General features: G+C 54.4%; 2 protein-coding genes across 2 annotated transcripts; both read right to left on the minus strand.

Annotated features, from left to right (window-relative positions):
• Positions 1-938: 938 nt before the first annotated feature.
• Positions 939-2,450, minus strand: LINJ_30_2190 (conserved hypothetical protein; the record flags this gene model as incomplete). The annotated part of the gene is made up of 1 exon (XM_001467029.1): positions 939-2,450. The coding sequence occupies one exon, from the start codon at positions 2,448-2,450 to the stop codon at positions 939-941; it is 1,512 nt and encodes a 503-aa protein (XP_001467066.1).
• A 5,023-nt stretch (positions 2,451-7,473) lies between these two features.
• On the minus strand, positions 7,474-8,982 carry LINJ_30_2200 (putative RNA-binding protein; the record flags this gene model as incomplete). The annotated part of the gene is made up of 1 exon (XM_001467030.1): positions 7,474-8,982. One exon carries the CDS (start codon positions 8,980-8,982, stop codon positions 7,474-7,476), a length of 1,509 nt encoding a protein of 502 aa, XP_001467067.1.
• Between the last annotated feature and the right edge of the window lie 5,654 nt (positions 8,983-14,636).

Here is a 14,636-nt window from a genome sequence, read left to right on the forward strand (position 1 = left end):
TAATAACGATGAGACAACGCTTCACGGCAGGGGCGGAGCTTCACTGACACATAGAGGAAAGAGCCACAGGAGAAAAAGAAGGCATGCGGATAGCGAAGCGTTTTTCTTAAGAGGATTCTTCCGTGATCTCAAAGGATAGATGTTAGAGGGGCTCTAGGAGGTTTGGAGGGGAGAGTGCGGGGAGTCGAAAATATGGCGAGGCGGAAAAAAAATCAAAGGAACAAAGAGATGCCACCGGAGAAGCTCGAAGTAGACACACACACACAAGTAGAATATGCCGCTTTCACGAGTTTCTTGTTTCCTGTCGGAGAAGGCAGTGGAGGTAAGACACACCTTATAACTTCTTCACACTACCAAGCAGCGCACAAAGAAAAACAAAAAAGGAGTTGTATACAAATAAGTTGAAGCGCTCGTGCATTTTTGCGTTTGTTCACAGTTTGGCTTCTCCTCATCCCCTTTCACCTGTTCGTGCGCTGTGGTCTCTCGCCTCCCTCCCTCCGTCTGCCTACCTAGGCGTTCGGTTACACACCGTAGAAAGCAGTCGGCGACGGTCACGCCGGCATACAGGTTTCTTTCCAAATCCGTTTCGGCACTTTTCACCACATTTCTATTCCTTCCTCTTCACACGGTGGGTGCCTACTATGTTTTGTTCTGTCACCCCGGGCAGGACCGCGTATCGTCGTTGGTTTGCGCTGTAAACAGGCATTTCTGTCCGCATGCGTGCTCGATGCTCACCCTGGCCCTTTCTCTTTGTCGTCCCCCTTCACCTGGGCTTGCCTTCTCCACGCCACACGCATACCCATACGGTTTCTTTTCCCTCTCGCGTGCGCGCGTCACGGGATACGTTACTGCCCCCTTTTGTGCACGCAGGTGTGGGTAATCATCGTGCTTATGTTGTTTTCTGCACTTTTTTTTGTCGGTACTTTTTGTTTGCGACGTTACTGGCTTAGGTCGTTGAGGCTCGCTGGTGCGGCCAGATATGCGTTGTTCCCGCGGCTGGCAAAGTGGTTATTCGCGACGCCTATGCCCGGCCCCGGCGGGTGGAGCGCCACCGGCGAGCTGTGAAGGTGATGCGACGCCCCAAAATGCATGTTCACGAGCGGCGCTGTGGGATACGCAATGGAGGAAACTAAAGGGGTGCTGGGCCCAGTTGAGTTGTGCGTCGAGGACACCGGCGTGACCGGCGCGTACGGGTTGTGACGGTAGCTGCCGCTTGTGCTCAAGTTGCTGCTGCGACGTACCGGCGTCATGGGCGCGTGCCCGCTCGCGTCCAGCATCCCGTTACTGCCGGTACCGAGGCCGTTGGCGAGGGCCCCAGAGTTCTCCATTTCCGGGCCAAAGCTAAAGTTCAGTGGTGTGCCAGGAGAGCTGCGGCTCGGTGTCTGGTCAAGGCCGCCGTAGTGGGTGAAGCTGTTGCCGAAGTTGTTTGCGCTTGTGGGGTTAAAAGTAACGTTGAGGAAGGACCCCGAGCTGGGAGTGGGAGATTGCTGGGGCTGGCCGGACACCGCCTGCGTCGGCTGTAGCGTGGACGGTGCCAGCATCGACGACGCCGGCGGCGCTGCGGGCTGGCCCATTCCTGGCGGTGGGCCGCCGCCTCCATGACGGCCAGGGGCAAAGTGGTGGGAAATGCTGGCGAAAGTCGGCGGGTGCAGCGAGGCGCTGGTGCCCTCCATGTGCATATCAGAGGCGGAGTAGGAGTTTGCGAGGGTGCTCCCGGTGCGGCTGTGGCCAGGGCTGGTACGGATCGGCAGGGGGGGCGGCGGCGGCGGCGGCGGCAGTGGCGCGTTTTGGATCTGGACAGCAAATCCCTTGTTGCTGTCGAGAGCGGCCGTTGGAGACCCGAAGTTGTGTATCGTATCGAGGTGCTGCTGTTCCGCCTGCTGTTGCTCGCGCCGACGACGACGCTCCCGCTTCGTCTCTTCGGAGTCGGCGTACTTGGCCAAGATGGCAACCGACGTATTGAAGTAGGTGCGGTTACCGTGCAAACTCATCAGGGCACGCTTCGCGGATTCGACGCTGTCGAACTCGGCATAGACTACCCAGACGCTACCGCCGAAGTTGTCCTCGCGCATCGCGCAGTAGGTGAGCGGACCGAAACCGCGCAGAAACTGTTCCACCTCCGCCTGCGACAGCTTCAGCGGGATATTGCGCACGTAGAGGGCGTTGCTTTCCTCCATGGCGACCTTGCCATCGTGCTTCGACGGGAAGATGCAGAGATTAAAATTGTGGCCGTGCAGTGTGACATGGGTCTTGTTCAGCTTCTCGTACGCCGTGCGACCGGCGTCCTCAGAGGCGAACAGCACGAACCCGAAGCCTTTGCTCTTGCCCGTTGTGGCGTCCAGCATTACCTTGGCGCTGGTGGGGTTGTACTGGACAAAAATTTGCTCTAGGTCGGCGTCAGTGAGGTTGCGTGGCAGCTTCGCCACAAAGAGGTTCTGTAGGCTAGTCATTAGTTTTCCTTTTTCCTTTTTGATGGTGTCTCACCTGTTTCCTGCTTTCGCTACTTCGTTCCTTTTTGATGTGTGCGTGTGCAAAGCAGAGCAGGGAGGCGGGTGGGGGTGATGCGTCGGAGCAGGGAGGCGTAGGAGGGGTCGCTATGAAGGTCAAAAGTGGGAGGGGCTTATGCAGCCATCATGATGTTTGGGTACACATCGTGCAGAGACACGGTTTGTAAATCCAGTGGCGCGCGGTGAAGGAGGAGGAGAGGGAAGCGGAGAAGCCGGAATGACGCGCAGGGCGCGTGAAACAAAGGTTCAGATGCCACAGACGGGCACGTCGCATATCGCCACGGAAGCAGCGCGTGGGGCCATGCGAAGGAAGGTAGGCCATACCTCCGATTATCGGTGGTGCTGCGCCGGGGTCGGCTTACGGCACCCCACCAATGGAGAGAAACGCAGAGAACACGGTATTCTAAAATCCTACGCTGCGCCCTCTTTGTATGCTGGGGCAGTGTGTGCGCCCCTTGTAGGCCTCATCATCCCACGTGAGCCGCCGGGCAGCGAGTACCACAGACGCAATGACTGCGCTGCGAGTGTCGGTCTCTTTTGTTGCTGTTGAGGAAGCGGCCCGCTACGGCGCGGACAGCTTCGAATACGCACACATATATGCACACATTAACATAGATCTATACATGTCTACTTATCCATCTATATAGATGGATATGTATAGATAGTGCTATAGATATGTATTCTGTCGTGTGGGCTTGCATACATCCGTGGGTGTCGTGTCGAGGTAAGACGAAAGAGGAAGAGACTCTTGACAACATGGTCCATCGCTCGTGTCACCACATGTGTGGCAAATCGAATAACAAGAGGACACACACACACACACACAAAGAAGATGAATGCCAAGGTGGGCGCGATGAATACTGAAACAAAACATAGACGAAGAGAAGCAGCGCAAAAGAGGATGCAGACAAGGAGAAGAGCGGCAAAGCAAGCTGAACACCACCACTGCGTAAGCCGGTAGGGCGCTATCAACACACAACAGACACACCTCGTGTTGCGCTTCCTTAGTCCGTTACTCGTTTCTTTTTTTCGTTCCGCTTTGGGGGAGGGAGCACATGGTTACCATCACCGCATGAAGCGAAAGGGAAAAAGGGACGCATTCATAGTATCCACGGAGGTCTCGAAAAGAGTTCGTGCAGTCGAACAGACAACCCCCCCTCCCCTCCCCACGAACACACATAAACGAACAAGCAGACAGTCGCCGTGAAAACTCGTTTGTTTCGGCAACAGCAGGGAAAGGGACAGCCATCGGTAAGCACGCAGTTGCACACCCGCGAAAGTGGAAACACAGGACATACAAGCAGCGCCGAGCGACAGAAAGCAAAAGCAAGAAATGAAAAACACTAAATCAAAGGCCCCGCCTTGAAATCCATGGGCCTCACCGTACGAGTCGAGGAAGCTGCAGCCATCTATTCCCGCTTTTCATTTTGTCCGTGGTGGCCTTCGCTCCTCATTAACACTGCGAGACCACGATGCATGCATCCGCGAATGCACTGTTTTGTGAAGAGGCAGCACAAGGAGCACGGCAGCGAAAGAAGATATGGGGCTGAGGAAGAGGAAAAGCCTGTAGCGAGCAAGGGGAGGGTGGTGGGGTAAGATCAAGGGCGGCTTGCAAAACCGTGGCGCTCACTCCTGATGACAACCCTTTTCTGAGAAAAACGCCAAAAAGGAAACGAAGCAGTAGTAGCTTTACATCAACACATATTGCGTTGAGTCCCTTCGCGGCTAAGCGTGAAAGGGCCAGGTGGAGTAAGAAACCCGCGTTCTCTGCTGGTTGTGCGCTGCCTAGGGATTCGCCTGTGCTCTCTTCCGCATACACGCACACACTTCGCCCATCCACGTCTTGCTCGGCACACTTCTTTCTGCTGTAGCACTGCGGCCTAGAACCTCTCTAACTTTCCATAGTCAGCAACTCCCTGCGCCCTCGCGCGAGCGCCGCGGCCCGGCACAGCTGCGTGGGAGTGTGAGGGATCCCTCTGAGTCTCACAGCGAAGGATCGCTCTTACCACGTCTACACCGGAAAGTTCCTGAAAACGGTGTGCCGGCTGGGTGCACTATCATCATGCGCATCGTATGCGCATGATCAGGGCCCTTAAACTGACAAGCTGCCAGCCCGTGTGCACGCGCAACACAGCTGCATTGGCGGGCACTCTGGCAGAGGAAAATGCAGCCCCGTGGCGTGTCGTCTTCCCGCGTGGCACGCTTCCACCCCTGTGAGCACCTCATTGTCTTGTCCCTCCACCGGCTACCCGACGGGCAGCCCTGCCTTCAGAGCTCTTTGAGGGTTCTCGCGGCTGGTTCTGCCCCTCGGCGCGGAGAGGGCTGCCAGGATCCTCGGCCCGTTAGTGTCTCTGCTGCCTAGTCCGCCCTTCACCCCTGAAGCCGTGCAAGACGGCGTCTGAATTCGCCTGCTGCCGGACTCGGTGCACCCAACATGCTTGACAACGGTGGCGGTCTCTGTCGGGGTGGTGACTGGTGAAGCAATGAGCCTAAAGCACTCGTTCCGTTGAGCTGGCGCGTCGTCTGCAGAAAGAGAGGGGAGGAGAGAGTGCAGGGAGCGAGAGGGGCGTGTGTGTGCATTGCAGCTGCCATGCTGTGCGAGCAGAGGAGAGGATAAACCCAAGAGGTCATGCAGGCAAGGAAGGGGTGAGTTTTCGGATCATGAGAACGCGCACATCGCGGCCCTGTCCCTGGGCCCTCAGGAGACGGCATGACGCCTTTTCTCGACGGCGGCTACTTGCCCAGTCCGTGCAAGGGCCCAGCAGCGTCCGCGCGGCCAACAATTTTCTACTGCTTTCAGGGATTCAAAACACAGGGAAGAAAAAAGGATAACAGGCACTGGCCGCAACCTTCGGACAAGCTTTTTTACTACCAGATGCACACTTTCACCGTGTCTATTCTGCCACAGCGCAGGGGCTGGGTACCACTCTACCACGTCTCTCACAGGCCCCATGCGCCTGGTCCAAAGCAGCGCTAGACACGCGCAACGTACAGCAATGCGGCGACGCAGTCATCTGCGAGCACGGCCCCGGCATTAAACTCCACCCACCCCACGCGCCTCAGGCCTCCCGCCCTCCCACACACACACACACACATCAGTAGGCCAGTGCGAGGGGATCTGGGTGATAGGTTGCGCTCGAGCCAGGCTGACACTCTGCCCATCATGTGGATGGCACAAGCGTGTGCACGGTCGCCGCTCGCTCCAGCAGAACACTGTCCATCACCTGGCCGCCGACATCAGCAGCAATACATCGCTCCGGCCTCCCTACGCCGCCGGCACTTGGACCCTGTCAACACCAGACGTGGCTTGGGATCGGCAGGGGATACATAGGGGCGGGGGAGGCTGCTTGAGTTCTCTTCCCCCGCAGAGTCCGTGCACCACTGGGGACCCTGAGGATACGACGTACGGAGATGGCCTCCGCAAGGGGGGCTCGTGCACGATTGCAAGAAAAAAGCGTTCAGGACTTGAACAATAGTCACCGCGGCGAAAAAGTTTGTCGTAAAGAAGCCGCCGCCAAGGAAAAAAAAAAAGAAACAGAACGAACGAAAAAGCATGATGAAAGTTTTTCTATATGAAGGAAAATAGAAACCACCCACACGGGATCCGGGAAAAGGTATATATAAAGAGGAAGAAAACGCGCACGAAAAGGGAAGGAACCAATTCGAGGGAAAGAAGAAGAGCGATCTTTTGCCAGGCTTCAGCGCCAACTCAAGCAGACACACCCACAGGACTCCGCTGCGCCAGCAACCACAAGTCTGACAAAGCACATAGAGAACTGAAAATAGGAGTTGGCGCACGGAGTGCGCCCCTCTCACCTTCGTGCATCTCCATGAACACCGTCGGAGCACTAGTGAGCGATAATAATAAGGGCGAGCCCCCAGTGAGTGCCCAGCGTCGATCCATGAAAGCACAGGAAGACGGAGGAAAAAGAAAGGAGGACAAAGGCAAGAGCCCCTCCGCACCCAAGGAAAAAAGCGTATCCGGAGCAAAAGGCAAAAACAAAAAATAATATATATATATATACAAAAATACAGCGGGTACAGCGAAGCACGCAGGGCATGTGTGACACGTGGGTAGCGCCGAAAGAAGAACAAGAAGAGAACACAAACACTTGGAAGGACAATATATGCAAAACAATAGGGAGCGCCATGCCCTCAGATCCATCCAAACACGTAAGCTCGCCCTGCGAATGCAGCACATATGGTCGCGCCATGCAAGACGGAGGGGAGAAACGAGATCTGAGAAGCATGTAGAGAGCGAGAGGAAAAAACGCAAGCGTAGAAACGCAGAAGAGGAGCCCAAACAGAATGGATTATTGTTTTTCTCGCTGTTAGCGGAGGCAGTTCCCCAAAACAAGAAGACAAGCAGGGGGGGCGAAAGACGCAGAAGAGAGAGCCACAAACCAAAACAAACAACAGAAAAGGCAGTGTGGCATGGGGTGGGGAGCTGAGCGGGTCAGAGTGCGCAGGCAGACTGCTCTCCTTTTGATACGCAAGCACATGAAAAGAACGGAAGGCAGTAACGAGAAGAAAAAAAAGCAGCAAAGGAAAAAAATGGAAGGCTGCACCACTGCTTTAGGCGAGAGCAGCAGCACAAGTGTTTCTTCTTTTTTTTTCTTCGATGGGGTGACACTCTGGCGACACGCGCTAGCCTCTTGCGTGCCGAGATGCACGTATGCAAGATCGCATACGCGCACTTTACATTTCCGAGGAGATGCTGCAGTTAGTGCGACTAGAGGTGGCAGTGGATAATGGAACCCCGCTGGGAGTGAGTGGGAAAGACACTCCGTCACCGAAGGGAAACGAAAAAGAAAGCGGACGGTGTTCTCAACGACTAACGTTGTGCCACACTGCCACTCGTCATTCCGACCTTTTGGCGCACCGATGTGTACACCTTGTCCATAGCGCAGTAAGTCGTGTCAGTGCACCGGTGCGCTTGTCACAGTGCTCACTACATTCACATCTACTACCACCACACTCCTGGTCCACGTTGGCCGGTGATCACGCTTCCCTCGGCGCTCGCGCTCTGCAGAGCGTGAACACGAACGGCGTCTTCGTTGTTGGGGCCTGCGACGCTTGCCTCGCCAAGAACCTCATCTTCAGCGTCGCAGCGGGGAGGGACGACTTGAAGTGGGTCTGTATAGACAGCATCAAGGCACGTGCCGAAGGAGTTCATCGAGCCAGCGGATCCGTTCGTGTAGGCTGCTTGATTACTGCTGATACCCAACAGGCTCTTCGGCTGCGAGCCCGCCAGCATCGGTCCAAAAGTCGACGTCGGAGACGTGAATGGCTCGCAGTTCATGTTCATGGCGTCAGGAGTCAGCATGTACTGCAGCCCATTCTCCATCAGCACCACGGTCGCGTTCGCAGTGGGATTCAGCAGGGAAAAGTTCGGCTTGGCCGCAGCATCCGTGGTCTGCAGCGGTGGGTTCAGCAGCAGAAGCGGTGCCGACTGCGTGGCGGGGGCAAAGTTGTAGGGCGGCATGGGGGAGCTGAAGGACGACGCAGGAATGAAAATCTGCTGTCCGCTCTCGCCAAGCGTGTAGCAGTAGCCTGGCGTCGGCTGCAGCAGCTGCTGCGGCATGGAAAAGGCTGCCGTCGGAGTGTGCTGCGCCACGTCCGTCATGGCAGGCAGAAAAGGCGGTGGCGGTGGTGGCATCGGTGGCGCACTCGCAGGTGTCACGGACGGCAGGGCGGCAGCGATGCCACCGGTGCCGCTGCCACGCGGACCGGCCGTGCTCTTAGAAGACGTTTTCGACTCGACGGTCCTGCTCGAGCTGCCGCCGTGACTGCTAGAAACGCCATTCTCGCTGCTCAGCGTCGTGGAAGAGGTGTGAAGCGATCCGGAGTTCTCGTGGTGGCTGTGCGGTGGCGGAAAGATGCACCCGCTGTTCGGGGCGTGCGTCTGCATTCCGTCACGACGGCGCCGCCGCTCCTTCTTGGCGTCATCGCTGTCCTCGAACTTGGCGAGGATCGGCGCCGAGCCGTGGAAATAGGTATTGTTGCCGTGGAGCTTCGCTAGAGCATTCTTGGCATCCTCGACGGTCTCGTACTCGGCGTAGACGACCCACACGGGATTGCCGTAATGATCCTCACGCATGGCAAAGTAGATCAAGTTGCCGAAGGCCTTCAGAAAGCGCTCCATCTTTTCCTGCCCGACGCTCATCGGGATATTGCGGATATACAGTACGTTGCTCTCTTCGGTAAAGATCTTACCATTGTGGTTGGAGGGGTAGATCACCAGCGTGAAACTGTGCCCACACGCACGTGCCATCTTACGGTTCAGTGCTTTGTACGCCTTGGCGCCCTTCTCCTCCTCGTCGAAGAGCACAAAACCAAATCCCTTGCTCTTGCCGGTCGCGGCGTCCAGCATAATCTTAGCACTGGAGGGGCCAAACTCGCTGAAGATATGGAGGAGGTCCGCATCGTTAATGTTGCGCGGCAGTTTGGCCACAAACAAGTTCTGGAGAGACATAGACACTCGTTAAGTCGGACAGGTACGTTGTCAGCTCCGTGCTGCAATGCAAAAAAAAAGACAATGGAGGAGAGGGTGTGATACAAATGCCTGTTCTTCCCCCGATGCTTCTGCTGCGCAAGTACCAGGCGTTTCTCAATGAGCCGTTAGCTGAAGCAACGAAGAAGGAGAAGCTGACACACGCACACACACAGACACACAGACTGAGAGGGAGGGAGGCAGAGAGCAGATTGTGAAAAAAAAAGGGAGGGGAGATCACAACAAACGTAAGACACCTGCAAGTGACAGTAGCGGCTGCCAAGAAGGTCCGGTACACAAATAAAGCACACACAACGAAACGAGTGTGACGTAGAGGGAGAATAAAGAGGGCGGCCCTCTGTTTCTATGGCGGTGTCTGTATGTGTGCGACGGAAGGGAAAGCAGAAGGGGAGGAAGAGAGCAGCGTCACTGTATCTTTATAGGGCAGATCACACCAAAAAGCCGTGAAACCCAGAAACAAATTGAGGAAACAAAGAGAAGAGAATGTGAAACAACAAGGTGAACACACGCACTCGCATAGAGGGACAAGAAGTGCGGCGCGCAGACAAATAAAAAAAAGAGCACTCGCGCGGGCAGAGAGACACGGGAAGAACGGAGGAGGAGCGGGGGAATGTACTCGTGAGCAAGATGAGATACCGGAGCAAAAAGAAGGTTGAGAGAGAGAGGGACAGATGCACGAAGATGAAAGGAAGAACAGCAACACGTTACACAGCTCGAGAGCCGACCAACGATCGAGTGTGCTACCTCTGGGCGCGGAGAGGAAGAGGGGAAAGGGAAAAAAAAGAAGCTGCCGAGACACTAGAAATACGAAAAGACTAACAAAGAGAAAGATGAACTAGAAATAGCGACTAGATGGAAAATAATCCGCTCCCGGCGAGCGCTTGCGATTCGCCTTGCTGTCCTGTACCCAATTCGGCCGGTACGCACGGGCAGTGTATGCTGGGCACCTTTTGGAGGGCGGGGGACCAACAAACCTACAACAGGCAATGGTAAGGTAAAGAAGGGTACTGGGCAGGCGCGAAGGAAAATACACACAGATGCTAAAGAAAAAAAAACCGAAATTAAAACGATGAGAGTGACAGGGAAAAGAAAAGATACAGTGGGGGCGACAATAACAAAAAGAAGGCCGAGAAAAAAAAAACGACACCAGGAAAACAGACTGAGAGCGTAGACCAAGGTCACTAGGGGAGGAGGGAGAGAGAGAACAGTAGAGGACAGGAAATCAAGGGCGTACAGTAGGGAGACAGAAACCACGCGACACGACAAAGGGGACGAAATCGGGAGAGTTACACAAATATACTTCGGTACAGAAACGAAAAAGAACAGGAAGAGAGAGAGGCCGAAGAACCAAACAAAAAAAAAGAGGAGGAGGAGGGAGAAACAACGCCAAAAAATTTGTATTTTTTTTGATGCTAGGAGCGGAAAAGAAGCAGAGAAATGGCAACAAAGAGAAGTTAAGCTTGGGGAGGGGAGGGGGGCTGTCACTGGCAAGCGAGAAAACGGAAGGGGCGGCAGATGGAGAAACGAGAAGTACCAATCGTGCGCTGCGTTCTAAAACAAATCTTTTGTGAGTCACAATGAGCCCAATACGCAGTTGAGGGTCCTTGTATAGGCACTGGGGGAGGGGTGGAGCGCACACACACACTCAAGAAACAAAACAACAAAGCGTGAGTGTAGTGATAGCCACGAAGAAGTAGATACGAGCGAGAAATAAAGCGCTGACGGCAGCAGCGAGCAGACAGCCGAGAAGTGAAAAGAAAACAAGAATTTGATTCACACTTTCCCCTTTATTATTATTATTAGTCGCTCACCCGGTTTTCGTCTGCCAAAATGCTGTAGCGTCCTCGCTGACAGAGGGGGAGAAGAGAAAACAGAAAACTCAAAAAAAAGTTCGGTGGGAGAGAAGAGGAGAGGAGAAGGGGGGGGTTGAGAGAAAGAAGAGAAATTCGAACACAAAGTGATACTGTACACTGCAACACAGTAAGACTGGGGGGGAGGACGAGTGCGTCGCCGGCTTTCCGTTCTATGTTATTATATTCCTTTTCGTTTCTTCGTCGGTTGTATAGACCGGAGTTTTTTTTTTCGTTCGCTTCGGCTGTTTGAAGGGAAGCAAAGGCGAAGAGAGAGAGAGCAAAGGATGTGGCGACACCCTTTGCTCTCTTTTCGCGCTCCGGCGTGAAGACAGGGAGGGGTGAAAAAGTTTGCCTTTTGATTTCGTTTTCTTCGTGGATATGCCGTAGAACAACCCCAGCCAGCCGAGCAGAGTAAGTAAGCGAGAGAGCTTAGTCTGAGAGCCAGACTTGGGTTATTAACAGCCGGTGGAGGGGTTAGCAGAGGTGAAGCAAGGCCACACAAACAGAGAGGGGAGAAAAAAGACGAAGGCAGATGCGTGTTACTGCACAAAGATTTGAAGATCAAAAAGCTATAAATGCGAGAGAACAAGATAGAGAGAGGGAGAGGTCCACTGAGGAAGCTGGTATCAAGTACGAGACACACAGCACGACGAGGTCGGGTAGGAGACACGAGAAAAAATGAAAAGATGCGGTGAGACAGCCAAAGATGCAGGCCAGCGTTCGACTCCCTCTTTCTTTTGCTGGTTACAGATGAAGAGAGTGCAAAAAAAAAGCAGATATATAAGACGTAAGAGCTGGATAGCCGCACCTAACCTTTATGACGTGGAGACGATGGGTGGCGAAACTTCAGGGTAGTGGCGTACAACCTAATACATAAGAAAATAGAGTCAAAAAGAGCCTTGGCCAGTCGTAGGGGCAGCGTGAAAACTTCGTTGTTTTTCTTTGGCGGTGCTCTTTGCTCGTTCGAGTACTTTCTTTGTGTGCGTGTGTTTTTTTCAATGCAGCCCCTGACTCAGCTTTTCCTGCCCACAACGACGACGTCGAAGCGAAAGCCACGTCCGCTCTTGCCGACGCTGAGTTGCAGGAGAGACACACACACACAGACCTCTCGGTCACTTCACCAAAACAAAGAGACAATAATAGATGCGCCAGTTTCAGCGGGGAGGAGCTTTTCGCGCGGCAGGATACTGACAAGAGGTTACAGCGCCGCTGGAGGAGAGCAAGCACCAGACTCGGGTCACTGTAGGATGTGGGGGTCGCTTGTGTTCTTTTCTGTCGATGACCTTTTGTTTCCTTCGCCACCTCGATCCCCTGCCGTTGCCGACGGTGCTTTTCACGCTAACTGGTATCGGAGTCGTTTTGCACGGCTGGGAGGCCTGCAAGCGCCGTGGGAGAGAAGGGGGAGGCAACGATGATGATGTGGAGTTATGCAGAGGACGAAAAGGGAGAGGGGGGGAGGGAGCGGATCTTAAAAAGAATTCGAGCGACAGAGGGGGTTAGAAAAGGTGGGGGAGAAATTTTTTCTGTGCTTTTTTTTCTTTTGACGGATCGAGGGTAACCGCGAGATCGGGAGGGGGGAAGGGGACGGGAAGGAAGAGAAGAAGCAAAGAAAAACAGAAGAATAAGAAAAAACACGAAATGCTAAAGCAAGGCCAGAGAAGGGGAGGGATATCCAGAGGTCTGTAGGGAGTTGTGGGGATGTTGTTTCGTTGGTGAAGAGAGATGTGAGCGTGGGGGGATCGACCGTACGCCGTTTCATATAAAAAGGTGTATGAGCACGTGTGTGCGTATTTTGGGAAGAGGGGAGTAGAGATCGAGAGGTAGGGGATGCGCGAGGGAAGACAAAGAGGAAACTCATCAAGAGAAGGCGCGCGCTGCTTTGCGCAGCGTCGGCGGCGGAAGATGAGCTTCGCGCCCAGCATGTCGAGGGTCTCCCCGGTTGGTGAGAATACCAAGCACGGTGGGCAGCTCTTAGGAGCCTTTGTGCCTGGAAAAAAATTCAGCGTTAACTGAAGCATGGTGCACTCACCCAAGACAGAATAACACGCAGGGGCCAATGCTCCCTGCAAGAGGGGCCGTCCCTGGGATATTCAGCCGTGAGCTCGAAGTTTGAGAAGCTGCACACGCAATACGTGTGTCTGACACGGCGAGCGACATCTCGCCACCCCCTCCCTCCATGTGCTCTCTCGCTCGTTGTTTGAGATGATCGTTGCATTGTTCGCATGCTTCGTTTTTCTTTGCTTCATCCGCTTTCCTGCTGCCGTCGGATACGCATACATACAGAGATGTTTCGTTTTTTTTTTTGTTGATTCAAGGTGGGGATGGGGTAGGGAGAAGGGGCGGAGAGGCAGTCATTAAGTACCCCTGAAACGATGCGAAATGATAGAAAATAAAGAAAAAGATGGTGATGCAGCAGAGGAGATTGGCGGGGGAGAAAGATCGCTTCCAGCACCGCGATGGGAGAGGGTAGTGACCGCAGGCGTGGAGGCTGGGAAAGGATCGAGGATAGGCCTGAAACGACAACAATCAACGAAACGGCGTTAGAAGAACGATGACCACAAACCCCAAAGTTGCCAAAACCATCTAGGGCCACATCCAACACGCACCGCCGAGAGCGTGACATACGCATGAGTGTGAATGGTCTCTCGCATGGGCCCATTACGATGAGAGAGATAGAGCAGAGAAGTCGTTCAAGCTGGTTTCGTCGCTTTTCGAAACATTTGTGAGCGCCACACTTCTTTTTCGCTTCCTCGGCGTGTGCACGTGTCTTTCGCTGTTGCCGGCTCAAAGTGTTCTCGCGTGTGTGTGTGTGTGTGTGTGTGTCCCACGCGTTCTTGTGCGCGATGACGAAGACAGTGCTGTACGCGTTGTAGCGGTAAGGATTCTGGTACGCCGGCATAACAAAGCCCTTCGAATGCGTCAAACCTTCCTCCTCCTACCTCACTGTAGCATGTTGCGACGGTGATGGGGGTGTGCGGCTGGTTCGTCATGGAGATGGCGCCCGTGGTGCTGCGGCCGGAGAGGACCTGCAAGTCGCCCCTCTCGCCGCAGGGCACCATCTCGTTCACGGTGAGGCTCCTCGCTTCCGGCGTGAAAGCGTGTGACATCGGGTCCGATAGAGAAGCGGCATCGAGGCGACCGCCGTGATGTGAGCATGAGAGGGAGCGGCTTGTGGTGAAGTGGGGATGCACACAAGAAGAAACAAGAGAGAGACGATGACGAGAGCGATGCAGGAACACGAATGGATGAGAACAGCGTCACAACAGAGACCTACGCCGCACAACTACATGCGCTACACGAAGTGGACGCTTTTTTCTTTCCCGAGGGCATTGCCGTAGCATGCCCTATGTAAGAAGAAAGTGAGTTCATCCACGACTCGCACTCCTTCAAACTCTCGAGCAATGTGTGATTGTGCGCGCCACAGCACCATCAGCCTCCCTAGTCGGAGGTAAGGAGCACACATTGTAGGCCAAAACATTTGACCGTAGCCTCCCCCGACTTGCGCTGCACGTGCACCGCGCGGCCGCAAGATGTTGGCACATCGAATCCGCTTCCCGTACACGCACGCACGGGTGAAAAGACGAAGGGGACGATGGAGGCGTTGATTCATCGACATATGCGCGCCCTCTTCGCAAAGACGGGTAGCTCTCAGCATGCCATGTGCCCTTTCCTCTTTTTTTTTTCTTGTCTTAATACGGAAACGACAAAAAACGACGAACCGAAACACAAAAAAAAAAGAGCCGAATAAAAGCAAAACTACAT

This window comes from Leishmania infantum, chromosome 30, assembly GCF_000002875.2.
Source record: "Leishmania infantum JPCM5 genome chromosome 30".
Taxonomy (NCBI): domain Eukaryota; phylum Euglenozoa; class Kinetoplastea; order Trypanosomatida; family Trypanosomatidae; genus Leishmania; species Leishmania infantum.